Here is a 26614-nt window from a genome sequence, read left to right on the forward strand (position 1 = left end):
AGTCCTCAGCTTGCACAAGAGCAGTGTGAAGCTTTTACAAAGTATTTGCATAGCTTTCAGCAAGCTTTGTTGAAACATTAAAGTACCAGTCAGCTCCAGTTTTTAAGTGACAATTAGCACTACTGTTAGGATCTGTGTATAACACTTCCAAACAGGAGCTGAAAGGCAATTTAAAGGTCTAGAGAAAGCTGCTCGAAGCTTGTTGAAAGCTTTCCAAACATTTGCTGAAACTTTCATAAACGTTTGCTGTTCAGACTGCTCTTGCATGAGCTACAGCTGCTGTGAAATAGGCCCAAGTCTATTATTTTTCAAATTCCGTACCAAACTGTCCAGCAAAAGTAGCAATAATGGAGTGAAGATACCATTAAGCACTGACAGGGGTGCTTACAACAGTCAGCTTTTATTCATTTCTGTAAAACCTTTATCCCACCACTGTTTCTGTAACTGCTTAAAAAATGTTAGCTGGAGTTTGAATTTGATTTGTCAAGTGCATCTAAATCTGCTAATGCATCTAACACCGCTCGTCCCCCAGAGTGACAATGTTGATGTTCAGAGGTGTCTCCATTGTTCTTCCAGTGAAGTGGTGACTCTCTAAGACAGGAAGTGTCTTGCTGGCCAAGTCACTAGGTTAAAATAAATATGCAGCCACCACATTTAAAGAAAAGCTATGGTCATTTTTTAAAAAAATCAAAAGTCATCAGCTACAAATACTGTAGCTGATAACTTTTAATAAACAGTTACCAGCGTCCAGCATGGTCTTCACCCATGCTGCTTCTTCTTCTCTGGTCTTCAAATCCCCAGTGTCAGCATCTTGACTGTGGGAAGCTGATTGTGACTTCCTTCTGTTTCACAGCTGGCTCCCCACTGTGCGAGATGTGCTGTGTTCTCAGACCTTCTGGAAGTGGGGGTGGGGGTGTCAACTACAGCAATTCTCACCTAGGTGAGAAATGTGAAAGTGGGAGCAGGTATCTATCAGAGAAAGCTACTCACTTTCAGAAGAAAAAGGGGTAGGAGAGAAGTTATCAGCTGCAAACATGACAACCTGTTGCACAATCTACACAGAGAGACACTCTGGCTTTCTCTGTATGCTAAGCTTGAGTAGGTCTTTATTACCTCCACTTTCTTTATCTACAAACTGGAAGTAGATTTTTTTTTTTTTAATTATTGCAACTTTGTAAAATTCTGTGACTCGTGTTAGTAAAGCTACTGGAACGGACAGCACAGAATTTTGAATTTGGAGCAGGCCATACTGAAATCCTCCCAATTTCCCCTGACTAGTTTGTCCCCAAATACAATCTATTTTGGAGGAATGAAACTGGGCAAGAAAAGACTAGGTTCTACTGACAACTTAAGGTCACTGATGGCAGTAAAATATAAAAAAAATAAAAATCTTACAAAATGCCAACACTGAGCACAACAAGAGAAGGCTGGTCTTACTGCATCAACAAGGTCCCACATGCAGAACTTACAAGGAAGACAGGCGTTTGCAGATGTGCTGTTCAAGCTCTCTTTTTTGAAAGTTCAAAGAAAAATCAACCTTGAGGACCAAAAAACAAAACAGTGCTCAGCCAAGAAAACTTGTAAAGACAAATCATGCTTCCCTTCACAATCAGAAGATGTCCAGTAGCGCCATCTGCTCAGACTTGGCAGAAACCAGTACAGCTCTGGTACACTTTGTACACTCTAGGAAGGTCTGATCAGAAGTGATCTTCGTAGAAGACTGGCAGCTAAAAAGCCATAACTCCAACATAGAAGCAAGGCCACCTATGTATAGAAATACAAGAACTGGTGTGCATAAAAATGGAGGCAGGTGCTCTAGACCAGTGTTTCTCAACCTTTTTTCAATCAAGGCACCCTTTAAAAATTATGGACAGTCCCGAGGCCCCTCATTCTAAAATGGGGTGCCTCAAGACTGTCCATAATTTTAAAAGGGCACCCCATTCTTAAATGTGAAAAACTATTCTAATAGATTTAGATAACGCAGCAACATCCACACAGCAACATCCACACATGCAGGACACCAAACATTAGAGGTGATATATTCTTCCAAAATACATTTTTGCACACGGACAGACTAGTATTCCAGGGTTTCTCTTCTCCCTCAGGTTTCTCCATCACTGAGCTAATGTGACCCCAGCACTGATGAAGAGGGGCAGAGGAGGGTCAAACAAGGATTCTGTGCAGGCAGCTGACATCCTCCTTATCAACTGATGTCATTGGTTCTCAGGACGCTAGTGGCTAGAAAGTCTTAATGGTGAACAATGAAAACCTGTGGCTTTGTGTAACTAAAAGACAGCCTTTTTCCACCCACTGGCTTGTATACAAGTTTTGGGCAATTTTTAGACATTTTGCCACGGCACCCCTGAAGAAACCTCAAGGCACCCCACCCTGGTTGAGAAAGGCTGCTCTAGACTGATGAGTCCAAATTTGAAATACTTAGCTGTAACAGAAGGTAGTTTGTTTGCTAAAGGTTTGGAGAGTGACATAAGGACAACTGCCTGAACGTAAAAGTGAAGAATGGTAAATGTTTCTTCGGGTTTGGGGCTGCATTTCCACACATGGAATTGGGGTTTTTAATCAGAATGCATGGTCTCTTCAATGCAGAAAATAAGCCCATGCCAGTGGAAGAATCAAACCCAACAGCCAACACTGCAAAGCTAAATAAATCTGGTTACATCTGACCGCCCCATAGAGGACAGAGGGCTGTGTCTGTTCTGCACAAGCAGTGCAGACACATACCTGTCATCCTCCTGCTCAAAGTGGATTGGGATCAGCAGACAAATCCCCCACTGAGCAGGTATATCTGCTTGATGGGAGTCCGCCCAATGTGAAATGGAAGAATGGTTTCCGAAAGTCTACAATGCTCTTTATCTTAATGTTCCCCTTGATATTATTATTGATATTGTTCAGGATTTATAATGCGCCAACAGTTTGAGCAGCACTTTACACCGGTCAATTTTTCCTCCACAAAACATATTTTTAGTTGCACTTGCAAGAAATCTGCAAGAAATCTGCATAACGGTAAGCAAATACAAGCAAACATTTGCCATTTCTCCGTAGCATACTAAAGCTGACTATACACTGATCCAAATTTTGCTGGTTCAGCAAATTTCAATAAGTGTGTGAGCATCCCTGCTTGACAGAAGTCAATCTCTTGATGGACTTCTGTCGAAGGAATGTGTTGAAAAAGTTTTTTGAATCAGCAGCTATCTTTGCATTTGGTCATTTGACCAGCACAAGAGACCACTTCAACAGGATAGGTAAAGCAATCCTATAGTAAAAAAATACATAAATTACTAGCACTCTGTAGAAGATGTTGCATAATACCTTCCAACTGGCAAGGTTGGAGTCTGAACCTGAGCTTTATTGTCTTACAGAGCTACTGGTGCCTCTGGCATGTGACATTTTCGAATGCAAGTTACCTAGTCACCATCGGGGCACTACCCTGCCAGCCCATATTTTACTACAGAACACCGTTGTGATAACTGCAAGCAGGAGAAACCACAGTGACCTTTTAGAGACCAAGTATCTGATAGCTCTCTTTTTCCTTAGTCTCAGTTTTCAGAAATCAGTCCCAAGCAGATCGATTATTTACAAGCACATAACAGCCATTTACTTTGAAAGCATGCAAAAATCAATCATTATAACACTATGCTCAATCAATACGGTCTTAATTTTACCTAGTAACTGGCTACACTCTGTGACGCAGGGGAATACCTTGACTCAGTAAAAGCTTGCAGCACAACACCAAATTAAGCTTTCATTGATAAATACTTGGACTGTACTTCAAAGCATATGAAACGCCACCAGTCTGTTTCATAGCTCTCAGCAGGAGAAAGAAAACCAGGTCATATATCCTCTGGAGGCTGTAGCTAGGAGGCAGCTGCTTCTAAATTAAAACTTGGTAAGCTAAAGGAATATGGATGGAAAATGCTCTCTTTTTTTCTTGTAAGTCCTTCAGCTTTATTTCATTTCACTAACTTTCCTATTTTAAGGCATTGAAGGCTAGTTCAACTTTCAAAGAAACACAAATAAAATGCATATATAAGCAAGTATATGTTTCAAATTTGAAATCTCAGCTAAGAATAAAAAGTGCACCAAAGACAGCAACTGACAGTCGATTAGCTTTCAGTACTGGGAAGTAGTAGTGACAGTTTTCAGTATGGGGTGGTCAGTGGCAAAAATAGATTTAAAAAAAAAATAAAAAAAAAATGATGTTGTCCAAATGCCCAACTTCTAAATTTAGCCTACCCCTAATCTAATCCTGAAATTTAAAGCCCAACTCAGGGAAACTATAAAAAATTATCTGTGCAGTGAGGCTACACCCACACTGCAAGAGTTACCTGCTCTTTTCTTCAGTCAACAGGAGAAGCTTACTTACTTGACCTTCCACTCTTCCAGTAGATGGCGCTCCCCTACACTCCAGTGGTGGACTGTCCATTGGCCTCCTCATATCCAGTACAGGACTATGGATTCTGCACTGGTCTTGATGATGTCAGAACTTTTGTGTCCCTTACAACTAAATGAGCAATTAACTCTTGCTGTGCAGGCACAGCCATCTTTCACTCTGTGATCTGTCTTTACCGGATTCTTGACGCCAGCCCTAATAACAAGGCACAAGGTCCTCCCTCCAGTGTTATGTGTCCCTGTTCCTACAGCCTGGCCTTGTGCACCACTACATACCCACTGTGTGATTTTTCTTTCCTGGAAAGTTTCTAAGGAGCTTGCAATGATTTTGTAATATTCTACAGTGCAGAACTGGATAGCCAGTATATAGTTGATCATACAACATCTCTGTCAGTGTTCCTAATTAAGTTCCCTTCTGTGAAATCAATTTATCACAATATCTAAACCGGACACACATGAACTGGTTAAATAACAGCCTTCAACTTATTTCAACTCAGATTAAAATGTTTTTCTTTCAAAAAGATATCTATTGTTACTGGCAGAAAAATAGGCTTCCTTCCAAGCCAGATGATACGATTGCACATTTATATTTTACTTTCCTCAGGAATTCACACGCCCCCTGTTCGCATCCTGTTATTCACAGACCGCTTCATCTTAGCTCCAGCTATAGTTTCAGCAATAAATAGAGCCAGTCAGTGAGTCCCTGCATCCTAGCCAACAAATTACAATCCCTGTACAGTATATACTTACACAGGAGGTTACATAACAAAGTGGCTTCAGGTAATTATTCCTGGGAGATTACATTTTTTTCAACCTATTGTGAACATGCACACCTTGATTATAAACACAAAAGTCTAAACAACAGTTCCGCCCTATGTTTAAGGTGAACTGCCCATAGTATTTGGTTCCTGCACAGGGCAGCTACATTACCTAACAGTGTACATTATTGCAGTTCAACAAGTCATAGGGAAACTATAAGTGATTTCCTCCACTTCCTTCATATTTCATCTAAGTGTAACATGAGGATGATAAAAGGAAATGTTAAAAGAGGTTTACAGATTTGAAAGGTTGTGTTTGGAAGCAACCTACAAAATACAGCATAATGGGCATGGTACAAAGCTGGAGCTGTCAATGTTATGGAAATTGCTCAACATGGTTGTAGTTCAATAGAACATATCTTCCTGAGCTATAGAGGGTCAGCTGGTACCAATAGGCCTTAAGTTTAAATGGACTCTGCCACTGATCTAAAGTCTGATCCTGGGAAATAGCATTCTGAAGTCTGATGAGAATATCACATTTCCGGATGTTTTTCCATTTTTTCCTAATGTTTAATATAAAAAACAAAACCCCATATCTGAAAAAATCATAAGTTGTAACTTACCTTCAAAAAAGCCCTTGGCCCTGAGAAAACTGACACTTAGCCTGAGCACAGAAAGTTTATCAAGTTTAGATATGATTTCATGCGGGAAGGGCAAGAGGCTGGCTAATCTGTCAAGTTCGGTATTGAGACGGTCCCTGTGCCTCTTTGACGGGTTTGACTTGACTCCATCAGGCGGTGTTGGCTTGGCTCTACCCAGAAGAAAAAAAAAAGATAAATATCTGATCAGTAACAATATTCTTTGCAGAAAATACCAAATGCATCCCCCTACAGCCCAAAACCTGTTTATCTGATATATCTACAAACAGTATGGCGTGAAATTATCTTTCGACTGTACAATACATTCCAAAAACATCTTAATTACTTTTAATCATTAGAATATTTATTCAAAAATACACCACATCAATTTGATTTTACTACTTCTCGCGATTTTAGGTTTTATAATCCTGTTTCAACTTGTCAAAAATCTAGTCCCTTACCCCATTATTTCATCATATACCTAAAGAGTATGTATAATTGCTGGTTAAGAACCCCTTCTTTACAGCTTTAGTAAATTACCCCACTTGTATACTCATCAAAAACCATGTTTGAATAGGTGATTGAATACCAAGAAATGAGTGGATACATATAGGGAATGTATAGAAAGTTCAGGAATGCAGCACCATCAGGATTTAAATGTATAACATATAAACAAATATAAATGCTACTTCAAATTGACTGCATAGTCTCCCCTCCACAACTGAACCCTTTCCCAACACCCAGGAGCACCAATTCTATTCATGAAAGTGAAAAACCTTCTGCAACCCCCCCCCCCCCCCACCCCCTATCTCGATTAACCAATTTACACAAGAGACTCAGCTCTCCAGGGACTCTCCTTCCTCACTGGCTGAGACAGGAGCAGGAGCCATTAACTAATGCTGTTGTCAATCACAGCTGGTGAGCCAATGAGGAGATAGGGGGGTGGGGCCGAGCCGCAGCTCTGTTTGTGAATGGATATGCAGAGCAGTGGCTTGGGAGCGGGCCTGCATGGGAGTGCCCCTATAGCAAGCTGCTTGCTCCTTGGGCAATCAGCAGGAGGGAGGGGCCAGAAGCCGAAAAGACCCACTGCACAAAGCAGATATAGATATATATATATATATATATATATATACATACATACATACACACGTACACACCAAAATTGTGTAGCAATAAGATTACCATTCCATTAATGCAATTAAAGATATTGATGTCCTGAAAATTAGGTTTCTTTCAAGGCAGAGAGAACTAAATTTTCCTTGTAAAAGGAAGATTGTTTTTGCTCCCCCTTTCTCTTTCTAGATTAATTTCATGTTTCCAAGCATTCGTGGGCTTGGTTGCTCGGTTTTCCTATGGATGAGTACTGTACTGATTAAACAAACAAAAAAAAAAACAAAACAAAAAAAAAAACAACCATATTCTCATCGTGTGTACTAGACATTTCTTCATCTCTATTACTGGACTAGTGGATTACAAAATAAAGAAGGTTCTTTGTGCTTTCTTTTAAGTGACAAGGACACTGCATTTCTGGCACAATTTAAAGGTATATTATTTCTGTATGTACAGAAAATGTCCTTAGCCTGAAAAGTGAAAATTAATGCAGCCACCACATCACAAGAACCGTTTTATTATTGGGTTTAGAAATACTTTAACTATGTAAAATCACTGCTGTCACAAGTGAATTTGTTTGCAGTCATAGTTTCAATGGAGGCTCTTCCCTTTACTACTTCCTAGTAGGAAGAGTCCACAGAAACTATTACTGTACGTAGCCCTTTTGCCAAACTGAATTTATACAATGTGCCCAAGTTAGTCACAGCTAGTACCCAAGTTTGTAAACAAATCCCTTCTGGCACCATTTCTAGTTTACTCTGAAACTGGCCTGACAGGCTCCTGAATTCTATATGAATTTGTCCATCCCTACTATTAAATAAGATGGCTAGAAGGAAGCCCGAGTATGTAAAATATATATTAAACAACAGTAGTTTAACCTTATGTTAAATAAGGACAGAAAAAGCTTTATCATTCGTATCAGAGAAGGAATTTTACAGGTATTTTCACTGTTACAGTCTACATTATGTGTTACAAACTCACACAAACACCAACATTCAGCTGTTACTGTAGAAGGCAGAGAGAACTAAACTAAAAAGGAAGTCAGATTGTACAACTTACTTGATGATGAAATATTTACTTATTCATATTTAGTAAAATAGTATTTATACAGAAGCAACTAGCAAAAGAGAGTGTAGGAATATATTTGAATAGAAATATATATATTAGCATTACAGCATACTGTATCTGACATAGAAAAAGTGGCTGTGCTCTAACTCAGTCTTGTGAGCAATGACACAGCAATATAGTTTTGTTTGAACAAAGATTACGGAGATTCAAGTCCTGCTTTATGTTTGTAATGTCCTCCAATTAAGTTCAAAGGAATGTTACTATAATGGGGAATTCCAGGAGCCAATGTTTGGAAACTACATGGTAAAAGTTACTCCAGATTGGTGGGGCACAAAATGTTGAGATTTAAAAGCTATTAAAGTGGAATTAAAGTTTCTTTCTGAAAACCTGCTTGCAGGTAGCTTTTCAAGACAGAAGGGTCTATATGTCGTTTCGACCAAAAAGTTGGTTCTCTGCCTGCTAGCATGCAGCTTCAGCATGCCATGAGTGACTGGAAGTTACATAATCTCTTGTTGGACAATCAAGGCAACTGAAGATTTAGAACCAAGAGGAAGAATAAGAAGATGGCCAGAATGGAGCGCCAAGAGAGAGTATGGATGTCTCATCATTTGAGGAGGGCACAGGGGTAAATCAGCTATAATGTGAAAATTTTCTGTGCATTTGCTGTTGCACCTTGTAAAATGGTCCCTGGGGTTCTTAACTCATGAACACCCAAAGAAGTCTTGAGTGATATTCTGGTGCATCCGTGGCTTATAGTGCCCAAGAGAACTGCCAGAGTTGTATGTATTAGTCAACCCGAGTCCTAGGATTAGCAGACAAAGAACAAACAAAACAAAAAAAGTTAATTTCTGAAGATTGTCCTGGGCAGTATGTATCAATTCCTCTATTTTGGCAATTTTGTTTGCTCAAATGCTCCATTCCTTGAGAAATGGTACTTTCTGCATGCACTAATGATTTGGGGTGCACATCCGAGCAGCCGTGAGTAAATGCATGGCCAAAAATTTGTGGCAGAAGGTCTTCATAGTGGCTGAATGGTGAAGGAGGTATTGGGTTGGGGTAATGTCAGGATCCTTGCAATTATGTTATGTACTTTAGACCAACATGACTGAAGGGTAGGACATGGCCACCAAATATGTAGCATATTGCCTGTCCCCTTATCACACCTCCAACAGTGCTCAGTAACAGTCGGGTAAATTTTATGAAGAAGGTCAGGGGTTCTGTACCATCTGGAATATACCTTAAAGTTGTGTCCTGAACAGACACTTTGCATGTTCCTTTATGCATCACAGTCAGAGCCTCTCTCCAGTCCTCCTCTGAAAGTGATGTCTAGCTTCTTTTCCCTCGTTGAAATTTACTGGCGTAAGAGTCCCTGAGTGCAATAAAAGTCAAGTAGCTGTCTTCTCGAAAACATTGTAATGTTGACCCCACCAAAGGATGTTGTAGTGTGGTACAGAGAATCCAGAACATATTCACAGCGCTTAACGTTTGCCACATGTTATGTTACAGCCATAATGACAACGTGAAAGAAGTTCATTTTGAAATCTTTGCAATTTATTAAAAATAAAAACCGGAAAAAAAAAAAAAAAATCACATGTACATAAGTATTCACAGCCTTTGCTCAATACTTTTTTGAAGCACCAATTACAGCCTCAAGTCTTTTGAGTACGATGCTACACGATTGGCACACCTATTTTTGGGCAATTTCTCCCATTCTTCTTTGCAGTACCTCTCAAGCTCCATCAGGTTGGACGGAGAGCATCGGTGCACAGCCATTTTCAGATCTCTACAGAGATGTTCAAGTCTGGGCTCTGGCTGGGCCACTCCAGGACATTCACCGAGTTGGCCTGTAGCCACTCCTTTGTTATGTCGGCTGTGTGCTTAGACTGGGGCGATATTTCATCTTCCAACAGGACAACAACCCTAAGGTCCAGAACGCTCTGGAACAGGTTTTCATCAAGGATGTCTCTGTACATTGCTACATTCATCTTTCCTTCAATCCCGACTAGTCTCCCAGTTCCTGCCGCTGAAAAAAAACATCCCCACAGCATGATGCTGCCACCACCATGCTTCGCTGTAGGGATGGTATTGGCCAGGTGGTGAGCGGTGCTTGGTTTTCTCCAGACATAATGTTTGGCATTCAGGCCAAAAAGTTCTATTTTTGTTTTATCAGACCAGAGAGTTTTGTTTCTTGTGGTCTGAGAGTCCCTCAGGTGCCTTTTAGCAAACTCCAGGCGGGCTGCCATTTGCCTTTTACTGAGGAGTGGCTTCCGTCTGGCCACTCTACCATACAGGCCTGATTGGTGGAGTGCTGCAGAGATGGTTGTTCTTCTGGAAGGTTCTCCTCTCTCCACAGAGAAACGATGGAGCTCTTTCAGGGTGACCATCGGGTGCTTGGTTACCTCCCTGGCTAAGGTCTTTCTCCCTCGATAGCTCATTTTGGCCGGGTGGCTCGCTCTAGCAGGATTCCTGGCGGTTCTAAACTTCTAAAGGCCACAGTGCTCATTGGGACCTTCAATGCTGCAGAAAAGTTTCTGTACCCTTCCCCAGATCTGTGCCTTGATACAATCCTGTCTTGGGGGTCTACAGACAGTTCCTTGGACTTCATGGCTTGGTTTGTGCTCTGACATGCACTGTTAACTGTGGGGACAGGTTTATGCCTTTCCTAATCATTTCCAATCAACTGAATTTCCCACAGATGGACTCCAAGTTGTGGATACATCTCAAGGATGGTCAGTGGGAACAGGAAGCACCAGAGCTACATTTTGAGTGTCATCGCAAAGGCTGTGAATACTTATGTACATGTGTTTTGTTTTTTTTTTTATGTTTAATAAATTGCAAAGATTTCAAAACAAACTTCTTTCACGTTGTCATTATGGGGTATTGTTTGTAGAATGTTGAGGAAAAAAATGTAATTAATCCGTTTTGGAATAAGGCTGTAACATAACAAAATGTGTCAAAAGTTAAGCGCTGTGAATACTTTCTGGATGCACTGTAGGCTACCACCTCCCACTGTCCATGGAAGTGATGCCAGTGCGCTCTGGACACAGGCCTGTTCAAGGGAAACTTTTAAAGCTCTTTTACTGCTTGTTAAGAATATATATATAGTTTAACCACTTTAGAACCGCACTATAGCCGAAAGACAGCTACTGCCCGGTTGTCTAGTTCTGGGAGGGCGTCATATGACATCCTCCCAGAGCGCGCCCCCAGCGGCGTGCACCTGGCGCTGTCAGTGATCACTGTGTCCTACGGACACAGCTGATCACATGACTAGGTAAAAAGGCCAAGCACAGCGGCCTTTCATCACATTAGCTGTGTCCCATGACACAGCTGATCACAAAGTAAATACAGTTGCCAATTATAGACAGCACTTTCCTCACGCTGTCACAGCATGAGGAAAGTACTGCCGATAACTGTCAAATGTCATGGGGAGGAGGAGGAGGGAGGAGGGAGGAGGGAGGAGGAGGGAGGAGGAGGGAGGAGGGAGGAGGAGGGAGGAGGAGGGAGGAGGGAGGAGGAGGGAGGAGGGAGGAGGGGGGAGGAGGGAGGAGGGGGGAGTAGGGAGGAGGGGGGAGGAGGGAGGGGGGAGGAGGGGGGAGGAGGGAGGGGGGAGGAGGGGGGAGGAGGGAGGAGGGAGGAGGAGGGAGGAGGAGGGAGGAGGGAGGAGGAGGGAGGAGGGAGGAGGGGGGAGGAGGGAGGAGGGGGGAGTAGGGAGGAGGGGGGAGGAGGGGGGAGGAGGGAGGGGGGAGGAGGGGGGAGGAGGGAGGAGGGAGGAGGGAGGAAGGAGGAGGGAGGAAGGAGGAGGGAGGAGGGAGGAGGAGGAGGGAGGAGGGGGGAGGAGGGAGGAGGAGGGAGGAGGGGGGAGGAGGGAGGAGGGAGGAGGGAGGAGGGAGGGGGGAGGGAGGAGGGAAGAGGGAGGAGGGAGGAGGGAGGAAGGGAGGGAGGGAGGAGAAGAAGAATTCCAGTCCGGCAAAAAAAGTGTCCCTGCAGAGAGCTCCGCTATTTCTTTGACAGTTCCTTGACATGTATAGCGGTTGCAACATTGTATCTATTTGTTTCTGAATAAAAACATCTGTATCCTAAATGGATACAAATAGATACATTGTTGCAACCGCTATAAATGTCAAAGAACTGTCAAAGAAATAGCGGAGCTCTCTGCAGGGACACTCTTTGCCAGCTGTAGACGGGATGAAAAATCGGCCGATTTTTTTTACCGTTCCTGGTAACGTCGGCCGCTTGAACGACCGATTTTTCGTTTTTTTAAAGAAAAATCGGCCGGTTTTCTCCCCATCTATGGCCTGCATTAGTTAAATTCTGACATGTAAAAAAATGCTACAGAACCATTTTTCAAAAATACATAATATTGCCTTTTGCAAAAAAATTTATAAAATATACCCACACTGACTTTTTTTTTTTTTTTTTTTTAAAGTATTTGTTTTCCAGCAAGGGATAAGTAATACGTTTTTAGTTGCCCAGAGTGTAGGGCTTTAAGTTATTAGCAGGGTGCTCCCATAACTATTGTAAAAAAAGATAAATAAAAAGGTAAAGAGGAATATTTTAACACAATCATATTGTGAAGTTTGAAACCATTTGTGAGGATCTTATCCGTCATGATTAGCTGGAGTATTTTGAGTTCTAGAGTGTAGATTAACATGATTTACATAACTGTGACATTTAGCGGACATATTTGAAGCTATGTAGATGCTGATCTGACCATAGAAGACACCTTGTCCAACATGGCACTGGCCTTCTGGAGAAAGAAGACTACTATAATCTCTGGAAAAGGAAATAAAATACCTGCACCTGTTAGGTTTAGACACTACTTATCCAGCATACATGAAACATGACAAAATATATCTAAAGATACAATATAATATATGACTCTGTGCCACAGTGTATACTAAAAAAAAAAAAAAAAAAAAACAGTCAACCCAATATGACTATTGAACTCACTAACTTACCACACCTCAACAGGGGGCACTATTTAACAGTGCTATCTTGTGATATCTGAATGTGTTGCTATATTGTACTGTCAAACATGTATTTTAGATCGGCGGAGTCATCGTAATCATCCATTAATAAAGTACAAAATAATTTATATAAAAATAATAAAAAGGAAAAGAATTCAGTGCAATAAAACTAACTATTTCCTTCACCAAGTACTGTCTCCAAGCTCTGTATTAACTGCATGTAGCTTCAGCAATCTACAGTACACAGTGTTGGTTTCTGGCTGCGAGACAAACTTTCCCTCTCACACCTGGAACAAAACAGAGTTGGTCTGAGTGGCGAATTCATCGGCAGCTTTGTATTCTGTGAATAAATACAAAGCTTCCTCTGATTGGCTGAGGTGCAGAGGCGGGCTTGATGATGCCACACTCTCCGACTCTCTGATGCGGAAAGCATGACATCATCAGCCTGCCTCTCTACTTCAGCCAATCAGAGAAACCTTTGTATACATTCACAGAATAATACAAAGCTGCCTATGAATGGCTGGGCACAGCTCAGACCAACTCTGCACTGTTCTGCGTGTGAGACGGAAAGTCTTTCTCGCATCCAGAACCCAACACTGTGTACTGTATGTACCTGAAGTTACCTGCAGTTTACACAGTGCTTAGAGCCAGTGCAGCACTGCTTAAAGGAAATACCGTATTTTTCGCTCCATAAGACGCACCTAGGTTTTAAAGGTAGAAAACAAGAAAAAAAAATATTCTGAACCAATGGACTGCAGACACAGTACAGGACATGACATGACCAGAGACTGCCGACACAGTACAGGACATGACATGACCAGAGACTGCCGACACAGTACAGGACATGACATGACCAGAGACTGCCGACACAGTACAGGACATGACATGACCAAAGACTGCCGACACAGTACAGGACATGACCAGACCAAAGACTGCCGACACAGTACAGGACATGACCAGAGACTGCCGACACAGTACAGGACATGACCAGAGACTGCCGACACAGTACAGGACATGACCAGAGACTGCCGACACAGTACAGGACATGACATGACCAGAGACTGCCGACACAGTACAGGACATGACATGACCAGAGACTGCCGACACAGTACAGGACATGACATGACCAGAGACTGCCGACACAGTACAGGACATGACATGACCAGAGACTGCCGACACAGTACAGGACATGACATGACCAGAGACTGCCGACACAGTACAGGACATGACATGACCAGAGACTGCCGACACAGTACAGGACATGACATGACCAGAGACTGCCGACACAGTACAGGACATGACCAGAGACTGCCGACACAGTACAGGACATGACCAGAGACTGCCGACACAGTACAGGACATGACCAGAGACTGCCGACACAGTACAGGACATGACCAGAGACTGCCGACACAGTACAGGACATGACCAGAGACTGCCGACACAGTACAGGACATGACCAGAGACTGCCGACACAGTACAGGACATGACCAGAGACTGCCGACACAGTACAGGACATGACCAGAGACTGCCGACACAGTACAGGACATGACCAGAGACTGCCGACACAGTACAGGACATGACCAGAGACTGCCGACACAGTACAGGACATGACCAGAGACTGCCGACACAGTACAGGACATGACCAGAGACTGCGGACAGTACAGGACATGACCAGAGACTGCAGACAGTACAGGACATGACCAGAGACTGCAGACAGTACAGGGGATGACCAGAGACTGCAGACAGTACAGGGGATGACCAGACACTGCAGACAGTACAGGGGATGACCAGACACTGCAGACAGTACAGGGGATGACCAGACACTGCGGACAGTACAGGGGATGACCAGAGACTGCGGACAGTATAGGGGATGACCAGACACTGCGGACAGTACAGGAGATGACCAGAGTTTGTGGACAGTACAGGAGATGACCAGAGACTGCGGACAGTACAGGAGATGACCAGAGACTGCGGACAGTACAGGAGATGACCAGAGACTGCGGACAGTACAGGAGATGACCAGAGACTGCGGACAGTACAGGAGATGACCAGAGACTGCGGACAGTACAGGAGATGACCAGAGACTGCGGACAGTACAGGAGATGACCAGAGACTGCGGACAGTATAGGGGATGACCAGACACTGCGGACAGTACAGGGGATGACCAGAGACTGCTGACCCTTGGGGAGGGAGTAATTTGACAGGTACCCGCTCCCACTTCTGCGGAGTTGTCCTCCCTGTAGTGTTGGCTCTCGACTTGACAGCCGGGTGCCCAGTGCACATGCGCGAGAAGCGCTGCGCTTTGTGATTGGTCCAGCATCTTTTGGGACCTGTCATGTGTCCCAGAAGACACCGTACCATTCACAAAGCGAAGCGCTTCTCGCGCATGCGCACTGGGCACCCGGCTGTCAAGCCGAGAGCCCGCACTAAAGTAGCCGGTGTGGGAAGACTGCACAACGCTGGACCGAGGAACAGGTAAGGTCCTGCTGCAGAGCTGAGCGGCCGGCCCGGTATTCTGACACGGCGGCAGTGGAAATACCGGACCAGCCGCTATATATTCGCTCCATAAGACACACTGACATTTTCCCCCCTTTGTTGTGGGGAAAAAAGTGCGTCTTATGGAGCGAAAAATACAGTAGTTCATCTGGACCAGCTTGGCCCAAACAAACTAAAGTCACAGGAAACCTGGAGATCTGTTTTAAAGAAAAAGGCTCCAGTGTTGTCCTAAGGGCCACTAACTTGGTACTAAACTAGTCCTGTCACAAGAGGGCATTAATCTTATGTCCTATGGCTTCAGTTCAGGTGCTCAAAGAAAAAAGAAAAAAAAATACAGGACATATTGCATGTTTGTGCAACATGCTTCGACACAGCGCAATATGTAGCAGCATGCATCACAGTATAGACTTTCAGTTGAAAAGCTGGAACTGTCAAACTACAAATTCCTTAATCAGCGCACTTGTAGACCACTGAGAACTACAAGGCAATTTTAAATGTGACAATGGCTGCAGGGGGGAGGAAACCCCACCTGCTGTCACAAGGGGAGGCTCAGGGGGTGAGGAGGATGTACTGGAACATGTTACACCCTAAATAAGAGTGTAAAGGTTAACTTCGCCTTTAAATCAGTGGGTTTAATTTCCCGTTAAGCATGGTATGACCCAATGGGAGATCACACTAATATACATTATATTGGGTTAATTTAATAAGGCAAAAGGCTGTTAAACTTGCAAGGGAATTTTCCCCTAACTAAATGAATGGGGTGAAGCTCTGATGACCGCCGTTATCCAATCATGCGCAAGCAAAAATACAAATTTCAGCACATTCACCGAGGAAAATTTTTCTTTGCAAAGTTACCAGCCTATTTTGCTTTTAGTGAGTTCCTATGTATTTAGGACATTCACTATTAAGGAGACTGCAAGTCAATTAGCCTTCTGAAACAACATCAGCTCCCTCCAATCTTCAGTGCCAGTTTGGGCATGCATAGACAAAATGAAACAGACATGTTTTTGCAGGCAGCATTAGGCTCAATTCACTGAGATGAAGGAGTTATTTTAACTTTCTTAGCTTGTGTATCTCATTAATTTTCTTCCAAAAATGTTCAGTTTCCACACATAAAATTCCTTTTAAATGTGAAATAATTTTTTTATCATGAAACAGCTGTAAAGCCTCCTTTTCTCACAAACAGTTATTTTATCTCAAAGTGTTATTTTATCACCACCTGAAAGTTTCATTTTCCTGACCTCCTTAAACTCAATACAGTATGGCCAGCCTGAAACTAGTGGTATTTTAAAATAGATGTAAAGGCTGAAGGTGTTTTTTACCTTTGTGCATTCTATAGATTAAGGTAAAAAAATAATATCTTCTATTGTCAGCTTTAAACCCCAGCCCACCCCCAATTACTTACCTGTGCCTGTTCTCCATCCAGCGCTGTGCCCCAGTGCAGCACCACTGCTCTTTCTTCCTTCCACACTGGACTCGGTGAAAATAGCCATTGGCTCCTTGCTGCTGTCAATCAAAACCAGTGACAGGGAAGAGGAGCTGAGCTGCACTGTGGACACAGAGCATGACACAGGATCAAGCCCGCATGTGTGCAACCATAGGAAACGGCTTCCTATGAAGCCTATGAGAGGAGGAGGCGCATAGAGTATTGGCGCGGAATCCCAGAAGAGGAGGATCAGGGCTGCTATTTGCAAAATTATTGTACAGCAGGTAAGTGTGATTTGTTTTTTGTTTATAATGAGCTCTACAATCACTTTAAAGGAGTGAAAACCAGTGCGATAACCTTTGCAAACTTTTTTACAATCAAAATGTTCCAAAACTGATAACATACACATGCAGTAAATTCAGCCAACCCAATTGGTAACAGGTTTGGAGAAAAAATATCCATGTTTGATCATACAAATAAAAGCAAATAATGGATGGAAATGAAAACACAGCATGTATTATGCTTTTGTGAATTAATCCTATTGCCTGGGTGACATGCAAGACACAAACAGACAAGAATAAACACATGCATGTAATTGAATACATGACCATATTACCATATTAACATACTGGATTTACTTGTTATTTAAGTACTGAATGCATAATTAAAGGATTAAGTTATAATGAGTTAAAATGGACAATAAAAGCTTCAAAACAACTATATTAAACAAATGATGGCATTAAAACGGCAAATTACTACGGTTTTTCAGGTTTCACTATTTTTGCTTTACGACACAAACACCTTGTCATACCATATAAATAAGGTACCTAACCAAAGACTCAAGATGGTAGGATGCTGTGAGGGTATATATCCTAGTAGCCAAGGCTTCATCTACATTCCAGACTGGAAGACTGCATAGGTAGTAGATGTTGATGCTTGTATTTATTGCAGTGGCGTGCACATTTACAATTTTAATTATGAAAAGAGATGCTCAAGGAATTGATCCACATATACAGTATATATGTCGTATATCACTGAAACAACATCATAAGCCCTCCTTGTGCATAATTCACATGTCTCTTTCCCCTAAAATCGTGGTGATGCTATGACCCATCTGATGTGCGACTGTAGAAAAAAATGCACTCTGAATGTGATTCCTTAGGCACCCCTCCTCTCCCAGCCTGCTGGTTTATAGCCAAAAGAAAATCCACAAATGGGCAAACTATAAGGGCTCATGCACACTGGGCATTTTTACAGATGTTTTTGGCATCAGGCATTTTTTTCTACAGCCAGTAAACTCCCCAGCATGTTATCCTATGTATCCATGCACACAGGTTTTTATCAGCGTTTTTGGTAGGGGCGTTTTCAGGCTGGGGAAAAAAAGAAAAAAAAAAAAACAACACAGGACTACCACATTAGAAAAGGAGATTTTCAGCTGTAAAAATACACTAATGCTATTAAACGCGATTAGGATTGTTTTTGAGCCTCAAGCAATGGACACTGGCAATTTTCAACGTACAGTAAATTCCTACCTTTTCCAGTGTGCTTTGCTGCTCTTGCTTTCATTGTCTGACCTGTGCTGTGTGGCTCCATGCAGACGAAACATGAATTTATTTTAGCTGCGTGTAGCTCACGTATGCAGTTTGCGTGGAGCACAAATATGCAGTTGGTCATGCTGAAGAAACTGTTCTCAAAATGGTGACTAAACAACTACACAATGACTATTCCAGGATGCATTGTGGGAAAGTAGGAGTTAATAATATCAGAGTGGTGGGGTTTTCCGTCATATTGCTAAAAAACCCCGCTAAAAAAAACGCTAACACGGCAAACTCTGCATTTTTAATGCAGCTTTCTACAGCTAAAGCGACTGGCATTTTTATAACGTCCCGTGTGCATGAGGCCTAATGATTCAGGTTTAATTTTTTGTTGCTACTTTTAAATTTTATATGGTTTTAAACATGTTTTTGTTTACCCATTAGAAATAAAAAAATGTAACTAAAAGACAGCACAGCAAATAACGCTTGCTTTGCAGCTCTCTGTGCGCATACACCATATACTAATCCATCTGATAAGGGGCGAGTGAGATATCTCATTGGAGCCATGTAAACCCTGGAACTTCTTTCTGCACTGCAGAAAATTCAAATAGCTGAAAATGTGAAAAGAAATCTAGAGGTCCATTTGCTGGTTGGATATTAGACTGAATAATATTAATATAAAAAATGTATAATTTATCAAAAAAAAATTTAAAAACTATAGTCCTGGATATAATAAACAAATATGTACAAAAACACTATGTTCCCTATAGACACTGCACAGTGCATAGAGCAATGGTATCAGAAGGGGTGGACCTGAGGAAATATATGATCATTATAATTAGAAGAAGCTTAGTAACTATTACAGCAGAGCAGAAACCAATCCCTTGATAAATAGGAAATGTATATTCCCTATAGACAGTCCATCTAGCAACCCTGAAACAACAAGTGAACAACCTTATAATTTACTCCATAGGCAGAATCAGAACACTGATCTGGAAGCAATATTATGGCGTTATGATATTAGAGGCTAATTGTAGTGAGATTCTGAATATCCTAATTAAAAAAAGAAAAAAATGAATTGCCCTAAACCCGATATTTTCTTCCATATTCTAATCTACAATCTTCATTCGATATTCTAATTGCCACTACATAATAAACTATAGAAGTCTGATTGCTTGCTGGTTACTGCCAGTCAACTCTACAGAATCTCTATTAGTTACAAATAATAAACAACAGTTAAAGCCCAACTCCTGGCACAAGAAAACCATTACACTTCCAGCGGGGTCTCTTCCACACTGCAAGGGATAACTGCTCATTTAAATCTAGGGGCACAGGGATAGGGAGTAATACTTACCTTACTCCTTGCTCCTGTGGGCTCCCCCTCCATCTTTTGCTCCCACAAAGCCTCCCAAGGCACTCCAGGCCTGCCTCCTGCATGTACAATGCTGGGTTGCCCTATATTGTGCGAGATGACAATGAGTAACCACCCACAGCCTTGAGCGTCATGGAAAAGAGAACAGCACTGGAGTGAGAAAAGGCAAAAAACACTGCCACTTTCTCTACTCCTAAAACAGACTATGCACACATGGAGTTTCTACAGATGACAGCCACCCCAATCCATAACTAGCCTTTGTAGCAAGGAGCATATGGAAGGGTAATGCACATCAAAAACCAAACAAAAACTCTCAGCTCACTTACCAGCTAGCCTGCAACAAACCGATTGTCGTTATCTAACAGTACACGTTAGAATAAGGGGTTTAGTCACACACATTTGCAAATATATTTATATGTAAGCCGCAGCTGCCACGTCAAGGCACCCCAATGTACTGCGGTCCTAATTCTATAGTTTGAGAGTCTCCCAAATAGGAGCACATACAGCAGAGGATAGATTAAGGGCAGGTATTTCTGGAGGGAGCTCACTCTTCCTTAACCCCTTCCTGCCGGCGCCTCCCAACCCTTTAAGAGTTTAAGACGCCGGGAGGCGGGGCGTGGTTTAGGGATCATGTGACCGCCGTGACGCGTTGTCATGGCGGTCACATGATCGGGAAAGGTCCCGATCGAAAGAGCGGACCGGGACCTTTCCGTTAGTACTGCACATGTGTGGTGGGAGCGTGCAGGGTGCGCGCTCTCAGCACGTTTTTTTGTTACACGAACGCAAATGTGCGGCCACTCTGCATCTAGGCCCAGACGCAGGGAGGCCGCACATTTGAGTGCGGCCGGCGTAAAGGAGTTAAAAAGGTACAGAGGCGCATGGGACACCCAGCAAGAGCATAATGGTAGCTGAAGGTATCCAGTACATCCCCTCACCAATTAACTAATTGTACAAATGGCAACCACCCCAATCTACAACTAGCCTTTGCAGCAAGAAGCACATGGAAGGACAATACACATAAAAAACAAACTCCCAGCTCACTTACCAGCTAGTCTGCAACAAACTGAATTGTCCTTATCTAACAGGTCATGTTGAAATAAGGGGTTTAGTTACACACATTTTATTTATTCATGCAAACAGCTTTGCAATGCAGGCTTAAAAAAAAAAAGCTAACAGATTCCTCCATCTATGCATCTGAGTGGATGAAAGCATTCAGCTAACAATTTTCTACTTGGCTCCTTTGATTTTTCAATAGAAGAATGTCAGACCAAGTGGTGCAGACAGGGAAACCTATTGATCAAATTTCAGACAGTTCTTTAGGAACTGGCTGATATTCAGTGTATGGCCAGCTTTAGACTTAAGAAGCATAAAATCCCAGCAATGCAGGGGAGCTCCACTGCAAGGATTTCTCTCTCGATTACAGGATTGGCCTTTAAAGTAGAATTCTTTGCAAAACCTAACTACTCTTAAAAATACTCTCTCCCCTTGCAAACACCGATTCTGACTAACCTGTGTAAAAAAATCTGCATATTTGCCTATTATCAGGCAGCTCCAGTCTGTTCATGTGACCTCTCCATATCAGCCAGCACCTTCCGCAGGGGAGATGAGAGAGCACTTGCCAATGGCTGGTAATGCCTGGGAGGAGAGACCTCTCTGCAACAACAGTCACTGGCTGACACAGGGGAGCCATATCACCTGATTGTACCAGAGCAGCCTTACATAGGTTAGTTAGAATAAGTGTTAGGAAGGGGAAGGGAGCATTTTTAAGAGTAGTGAGGGTTAGTATGGAATTCTACTTTAAGTCAGCTTGTTTTTTTTTATTGTGAGGTTCAGCAATACTTGAAATAAACAGTGTACATTGTTTACATGAAGTTCAAGTAAAGTCCTCTAATCCCCATTTCTTGTTACAGGTCCATCTTTTTGTGGAACTTTATTTTCCCCTACAACAATAACAAAACAAACCAGCTACAGCTAGGCTTGGTTCACACTAGCCATCGCACCATTTTCAGTACAACTTTGGAGTCTGACCTTGAAGTGACTTTGAAAGGACTTTTACACTGTATGGCACCGAAGGGATATCAAAGTAGTGCCGGAATTTTCTGAAGTCGCAGCGACTTCAGTAGTGTCAATTGAAACTGCTCTCATAGCGATACAAGGCATTTCACATGTCCTGCGACTTTGGGTCTCACAGGTCCACAAGTCAGATCCACAAGTTGCAGGAGTGTGAACCGAGCCGTAAACAGATTTTAAATTTGTGGATTGAATTATTACTAATTGTGCCAAGAGTTCTCCAGGCCAACAGCTAAGATAAAGAAGAAATTCATATACCTGGCCTCCTACCTTTTGTAATTGGTCAGGAAAAGGTCTCCACTGTTTCTTGGTTCACTTTTGCAGCTTCCCATGTCACCTCAATCATATTAATGATTCATGGTCTAATGATCAAGAAGGTACCAAGGGAGGTTATAATGCTAAACCAGAAAATATAGGTGGAAATTGCTAAAGAACTGAGCATTTTTTAGTAAAATATTTTAAAATCTGGGTTTTTTTTCCCTTCTTGTATCTCATTGCTGCCAATGTCCTGCAGCCACTTCCTGCCTCCATGTGCTTCAGTGATTGCTACATAAAAGGGCACGTTTGCCAATAGTGACAACATTGGACCATGTCAGCCCAAAGTGTTCAGGAACAACAATATTTACAATCTTCATAAGAAGTCTTTGTGGCGATGCAGGCATCTGGGACATACCTTGTCACCCTCTAACAGAAAGTGACTGCAGAAGGACTTTCACCCCACATTATTTGCAGATTGCAAAATACAACCTGGGGAAAACATGCAGCCTGTGCTTCAGTGCAAAAATGTGGAAAGGCTGTGGAAAATCTGCAGCACCGAAGAAGAAACAGTATTTTAATTCCAAAATGGCAATTGTCTATAACACACAGTGCTCTGGAAGATTTTACCCCCTTCATGACCAGGCCATTTTTTGCTATTCAGCACTGCGCACCTTTGGCAATTGCATAGTCATGCAAAACTGTACCCAAATTAAATTTATATCTTTTCCACACAAATAGAGCTGTTGGTGGTATCTGAATATATAAATAAATTACATACATACACACACACATACATACACATATATACACACACACACACACACACACACACATATATATACACACACACACACACACACATATACATACATACATACATACACACACACATATACCTAAACACACACAAAAAAAATTTGTTTACTTTCTGCTATAAAACATATTCAATAAAAATAAATTTAAAGAATTTCTTCATAAATTTAGGTCAAAATATATTCTGCTAAATGTCTTTGGTTAAAAAAAAAAAAAACAATTAATTGGTTTGCGTGAAAGTTATAGCGTCTACAAATGATGGTATAAATGATGGACTATTTAATTATTTTTATACTAGTAATGGCAGCAATCTTATAGGGGACGGGGATAGGACAATCTGACACTTTGTGGGAACGGACATTGACATTTCCAGTGACACTAATACAATAATCAATGCTAATGATAAACACGGTCTCTATACTAATGACACTGGCTAGGAAGAGGTTAACATCTAAGGGCAATCAAGGGGTTAGAGGTGTGCCTAAAAATGTGTAATATATGTGCTGCTTTTTACTACATGTTTCTTTTCCCTGGTTTGCAAGGAAAGGAAACAAAGCAATCATTTCCTCTGTATAGAGCCCTGTGTTGTTTGGGTCAGGGCTCTGGGCTGTTTTTCGACACAGCCGATCAGCAGATCCTGGCCATGAATCATTGGCCGAGATCTGTTGACAAACTCCCAATTTATAAAATTACAGGGGAGTAACCAGACTGCAGGTAGGTCACTGTGCCTGTAGGAGCTACCTGTGTCTGTAGTGGTCAGCAAGCAGTTAATGAACTAAAAATATAATTCAGTGAAAGTTTAGTCACTTTACAAAAGTGAATACAAATGGGGTTGAAAACTGGATAGTGAAAAATCTGGTGCAGCTGGTAGCCAATCAATCTCCAACTTCAGAGTTAGCTTCAGCTGCAATTAAGCTTTGACAAAAAAAAAAAAAACACAACAACACAGGAAGCTGATTGGTTTCTGTGCTGAGCTGCACCAGATTTTGCACTCTCCAGCTATAGTAAATCAACGCCAATGTTTCCAAAATGTTCTATTCATTATAACTTCCAGCACTTATCCTATAATCAAAGCTAACTGTGAGGACTAATCAAGACACACAGATCTGACAGAACAGAATACCGAATTGTGTTTCATCAGACTGGTACAATATTGGTGCTAATTATCCACACTCTACAGAACAATTTGTGCCCTCAATTAAGTGTCCCAATTTATTCTGTACACTTTTCTATTTCTTTTTTTGCAGAGTACTTTAAGGACAATCAAAATTGGCTACTGAGAGCAAGAGTCAACGAAGCGAAAACATAATGAGAGATGAAAGGGCTTCTGATAAGAACAAGCCATTTCAAATGCAGCTATTTATGGTCTTTGAAGTGTAATTTTGTGAGCCCAAAGAACTCTGCAATTTGCTAAACTCGTCAATTAAATAACCCAAATTAATCGCACCACATTTCTTTGATTGGATAACCGATTCAGAACAAACTCTGAAATGGTCTCCTATAGTTGAATGCAAGTCAGAGACTGTATAAAGCTAAACCACAGATGTACATTTGAATGAGGTCATCACCACCAGAACAGCCATAGTTGTCTTGTCCAAAGGCTTAAATCATGTCACAAATATTAGTTCCAACCCATTTACCAACACATTATATCAACAAATATGCCTAAAATAATCCTTGAGAGAAAGAAAAAAAAAAAAAGTCAATACCAATTTAAAAACGTAACCACACATTATTTCTGCTTCTTTTGTACCGTGTCCTGACTAACCTTAGGAGTGATATGTAATTTTGTTTATTCAATGACACAAGCTTAAACATGGCTTGTCACCTTCACACAGGTGCACATAATCTACATAATCTTACAAGCAATATGTACACAAAAGGTCAAATTTAATTTAATACAGCTGCACTGTTGAATCCATAAACCGTTCTGTGCCCCAAAATTTATACCATGTTCTTAGCAAATTAATCTCTTTTGCTGACCTCCAATACCAGCCGTATACCCAATGACTCTGTCCTACCTCTCTCCTACAAACCATTTGGAGTTGTTGCAACTTGTAGTTTATGAACAGCTGAGGATGCTCTCCCTGCCCCATGTGACAACACTGGGTGTCTGAGCAGCCAATTGCAAAGCATTAGCACTGCTACTCAGAGGGAGGGGTGCAAGTCACATACAGCCCCCATAACCATAAGGCCAAACAGAGCAGCATGGGAGCAAAGAGAAGGGTCTGTTCAATTATTAAAAGTTCAACTCTAGGTTTTAATAAAGAATCTAAAAAAAATATTTCTCTGCAGCAGACTCATCCCTCTGCAATCCTGCTCTGGTCTTCTTCCAGACTAAAGGACACCCAGCGTCATTCAACCCACTCCTTGTGAGATCCAGGCAACAAGAAAATGCTACCATGGAGCACTTAATCATGTCAACTTGAGAATTGATTTACGGAAAGTGGCAAGTGCAAAATCTGGTGCAGCTCTGCATGAAAACCAATCCGCTTCCAGGTTTTTATTGTCAAAGCTTAACTGAATAACAGAAGTTAGAAGCTGATTGCATGCTGCAGCCACTCTCCAGTGTTAGCAAATCAACCCCTTGGACTCGCAAGGGAAAGTTGTAGAGAATTTCCATATTTTTTCTTGCAATGCTGTTCTCTACAGTGTCTATGGTAACAGCATCTTTTTTAAGCCCCCAATTGAACTTGCAGTTTAAAATCAGCTAAACGCGTTTTAGGTGCACAAGAGAGAATTCATAAAGGCTGCCATCGACACCCTTCAGAACAGAGTTTCTCAACCTTTTTTCAGTCAAGGCACCATTTAAAATTATGAACAATCTCCAGGCACCCCATTCTACATGTAATAAACTAAACTAAATCGTTTTACATAATGAAGTAGCATTACAGGTGAGATTTATTCTTCCAAAGCAAATACACCTTTGCACACTAGTACTGACTAGTACTCCGGGGTTTGTCTTCTCCCTCAGCTAATGTGAACCCAGTGCTGACATATAGGGGTAGGGAAGGGGCAAGCAAGGATGCTGTGCAGGTACCCAACATCCTCCTCATCAACCAATGACATAATTGGTTGCTAGTATGCCGATAGATGGAAGGTTTTAATGGTGCACAATGAAAACCTGTGGCTTTGTCCAGGCAGGCTTGATCAACCCGCTGGTGTGTTTGTAATTTTTAGGCATTTTGCCACGGCACCCCTGAATATATTAGGGTTGCACATTCATTTTCTATTAGTGGAGCACCGAAATGAAAATTCTGGTGCCGAAACCGAAAATTCAAAATGCACTTGACCGAAAAGCGCAGTTTTTTTGGAAAAAAATATGATTTAAAAAAAAAAAAAAAAACCAATATATACACCCCAATTTTTTGTAAAATATGAAAGAGGGTGTTACGGCGAGTAAAGAGATACCCAACATGTCACACTTTAAAATTGTGCATGCTCGTGGAATGGCGTGAAACTGCGGTACTTAAAAATCTCCACGGGGGATGCTTTGAAAATTTCTACAGGTTAGTAGTGTAAAGTTACAGAGAAGGTCTAGTGTGAAAATTATTGTGCTTGCTCCGACATTTTTGGCGATACTTCACGTGTGTGGTTTGAACACCATTTACATATGTGAGCATGGCCTACGTGTGCGTTCACCACTACGCGCGAGCACAGGGGGACAGGGGCACTTTAAACTTTTTTTTAAAAATG

General features: G+C 41.8%; 1 protein-coding gene across 2 annotated transcripts in view; it reads right to left on the reverse strand.

Moving 5' to 3' along the window:
- AHR (aryl hydrocarbon receptor) overlaps positions 1–26614 on the reverse strand; it is a 168002-nt gene that overhangs the window by 101398 nt on the left and 39990 nt on the right. For both annotated transcript variants that reach the window (XM_089673179.1, XM_089673178.1), the window contains exon 2: positions 5789–5976. In XM_089673179.1, coding sequence (XP_089529305.1) covers positions 5789–5976 — 188 coding nt within the window. The remainder of the gene's footprint in view (positions 1–5788; positions 5977–26614) is intronic.

The sequence above is a fragment of the Staurois parvus genome, unplaced genomic scaffold (assembly GCF_062004578.1).
Source record: "Staurois parvus isolate SC_StPar_1 unplaced genomic scaffold, SC_StPar_1.0 ptg000136l, whole genome shotgun sequence".
NCBI classification, from domain to species: domain Eukaryota; kingdom Metazoa; phylum Chordata; class Amphibia; order Anura; family Ranidae; genus Staurois; species Staurois parvus.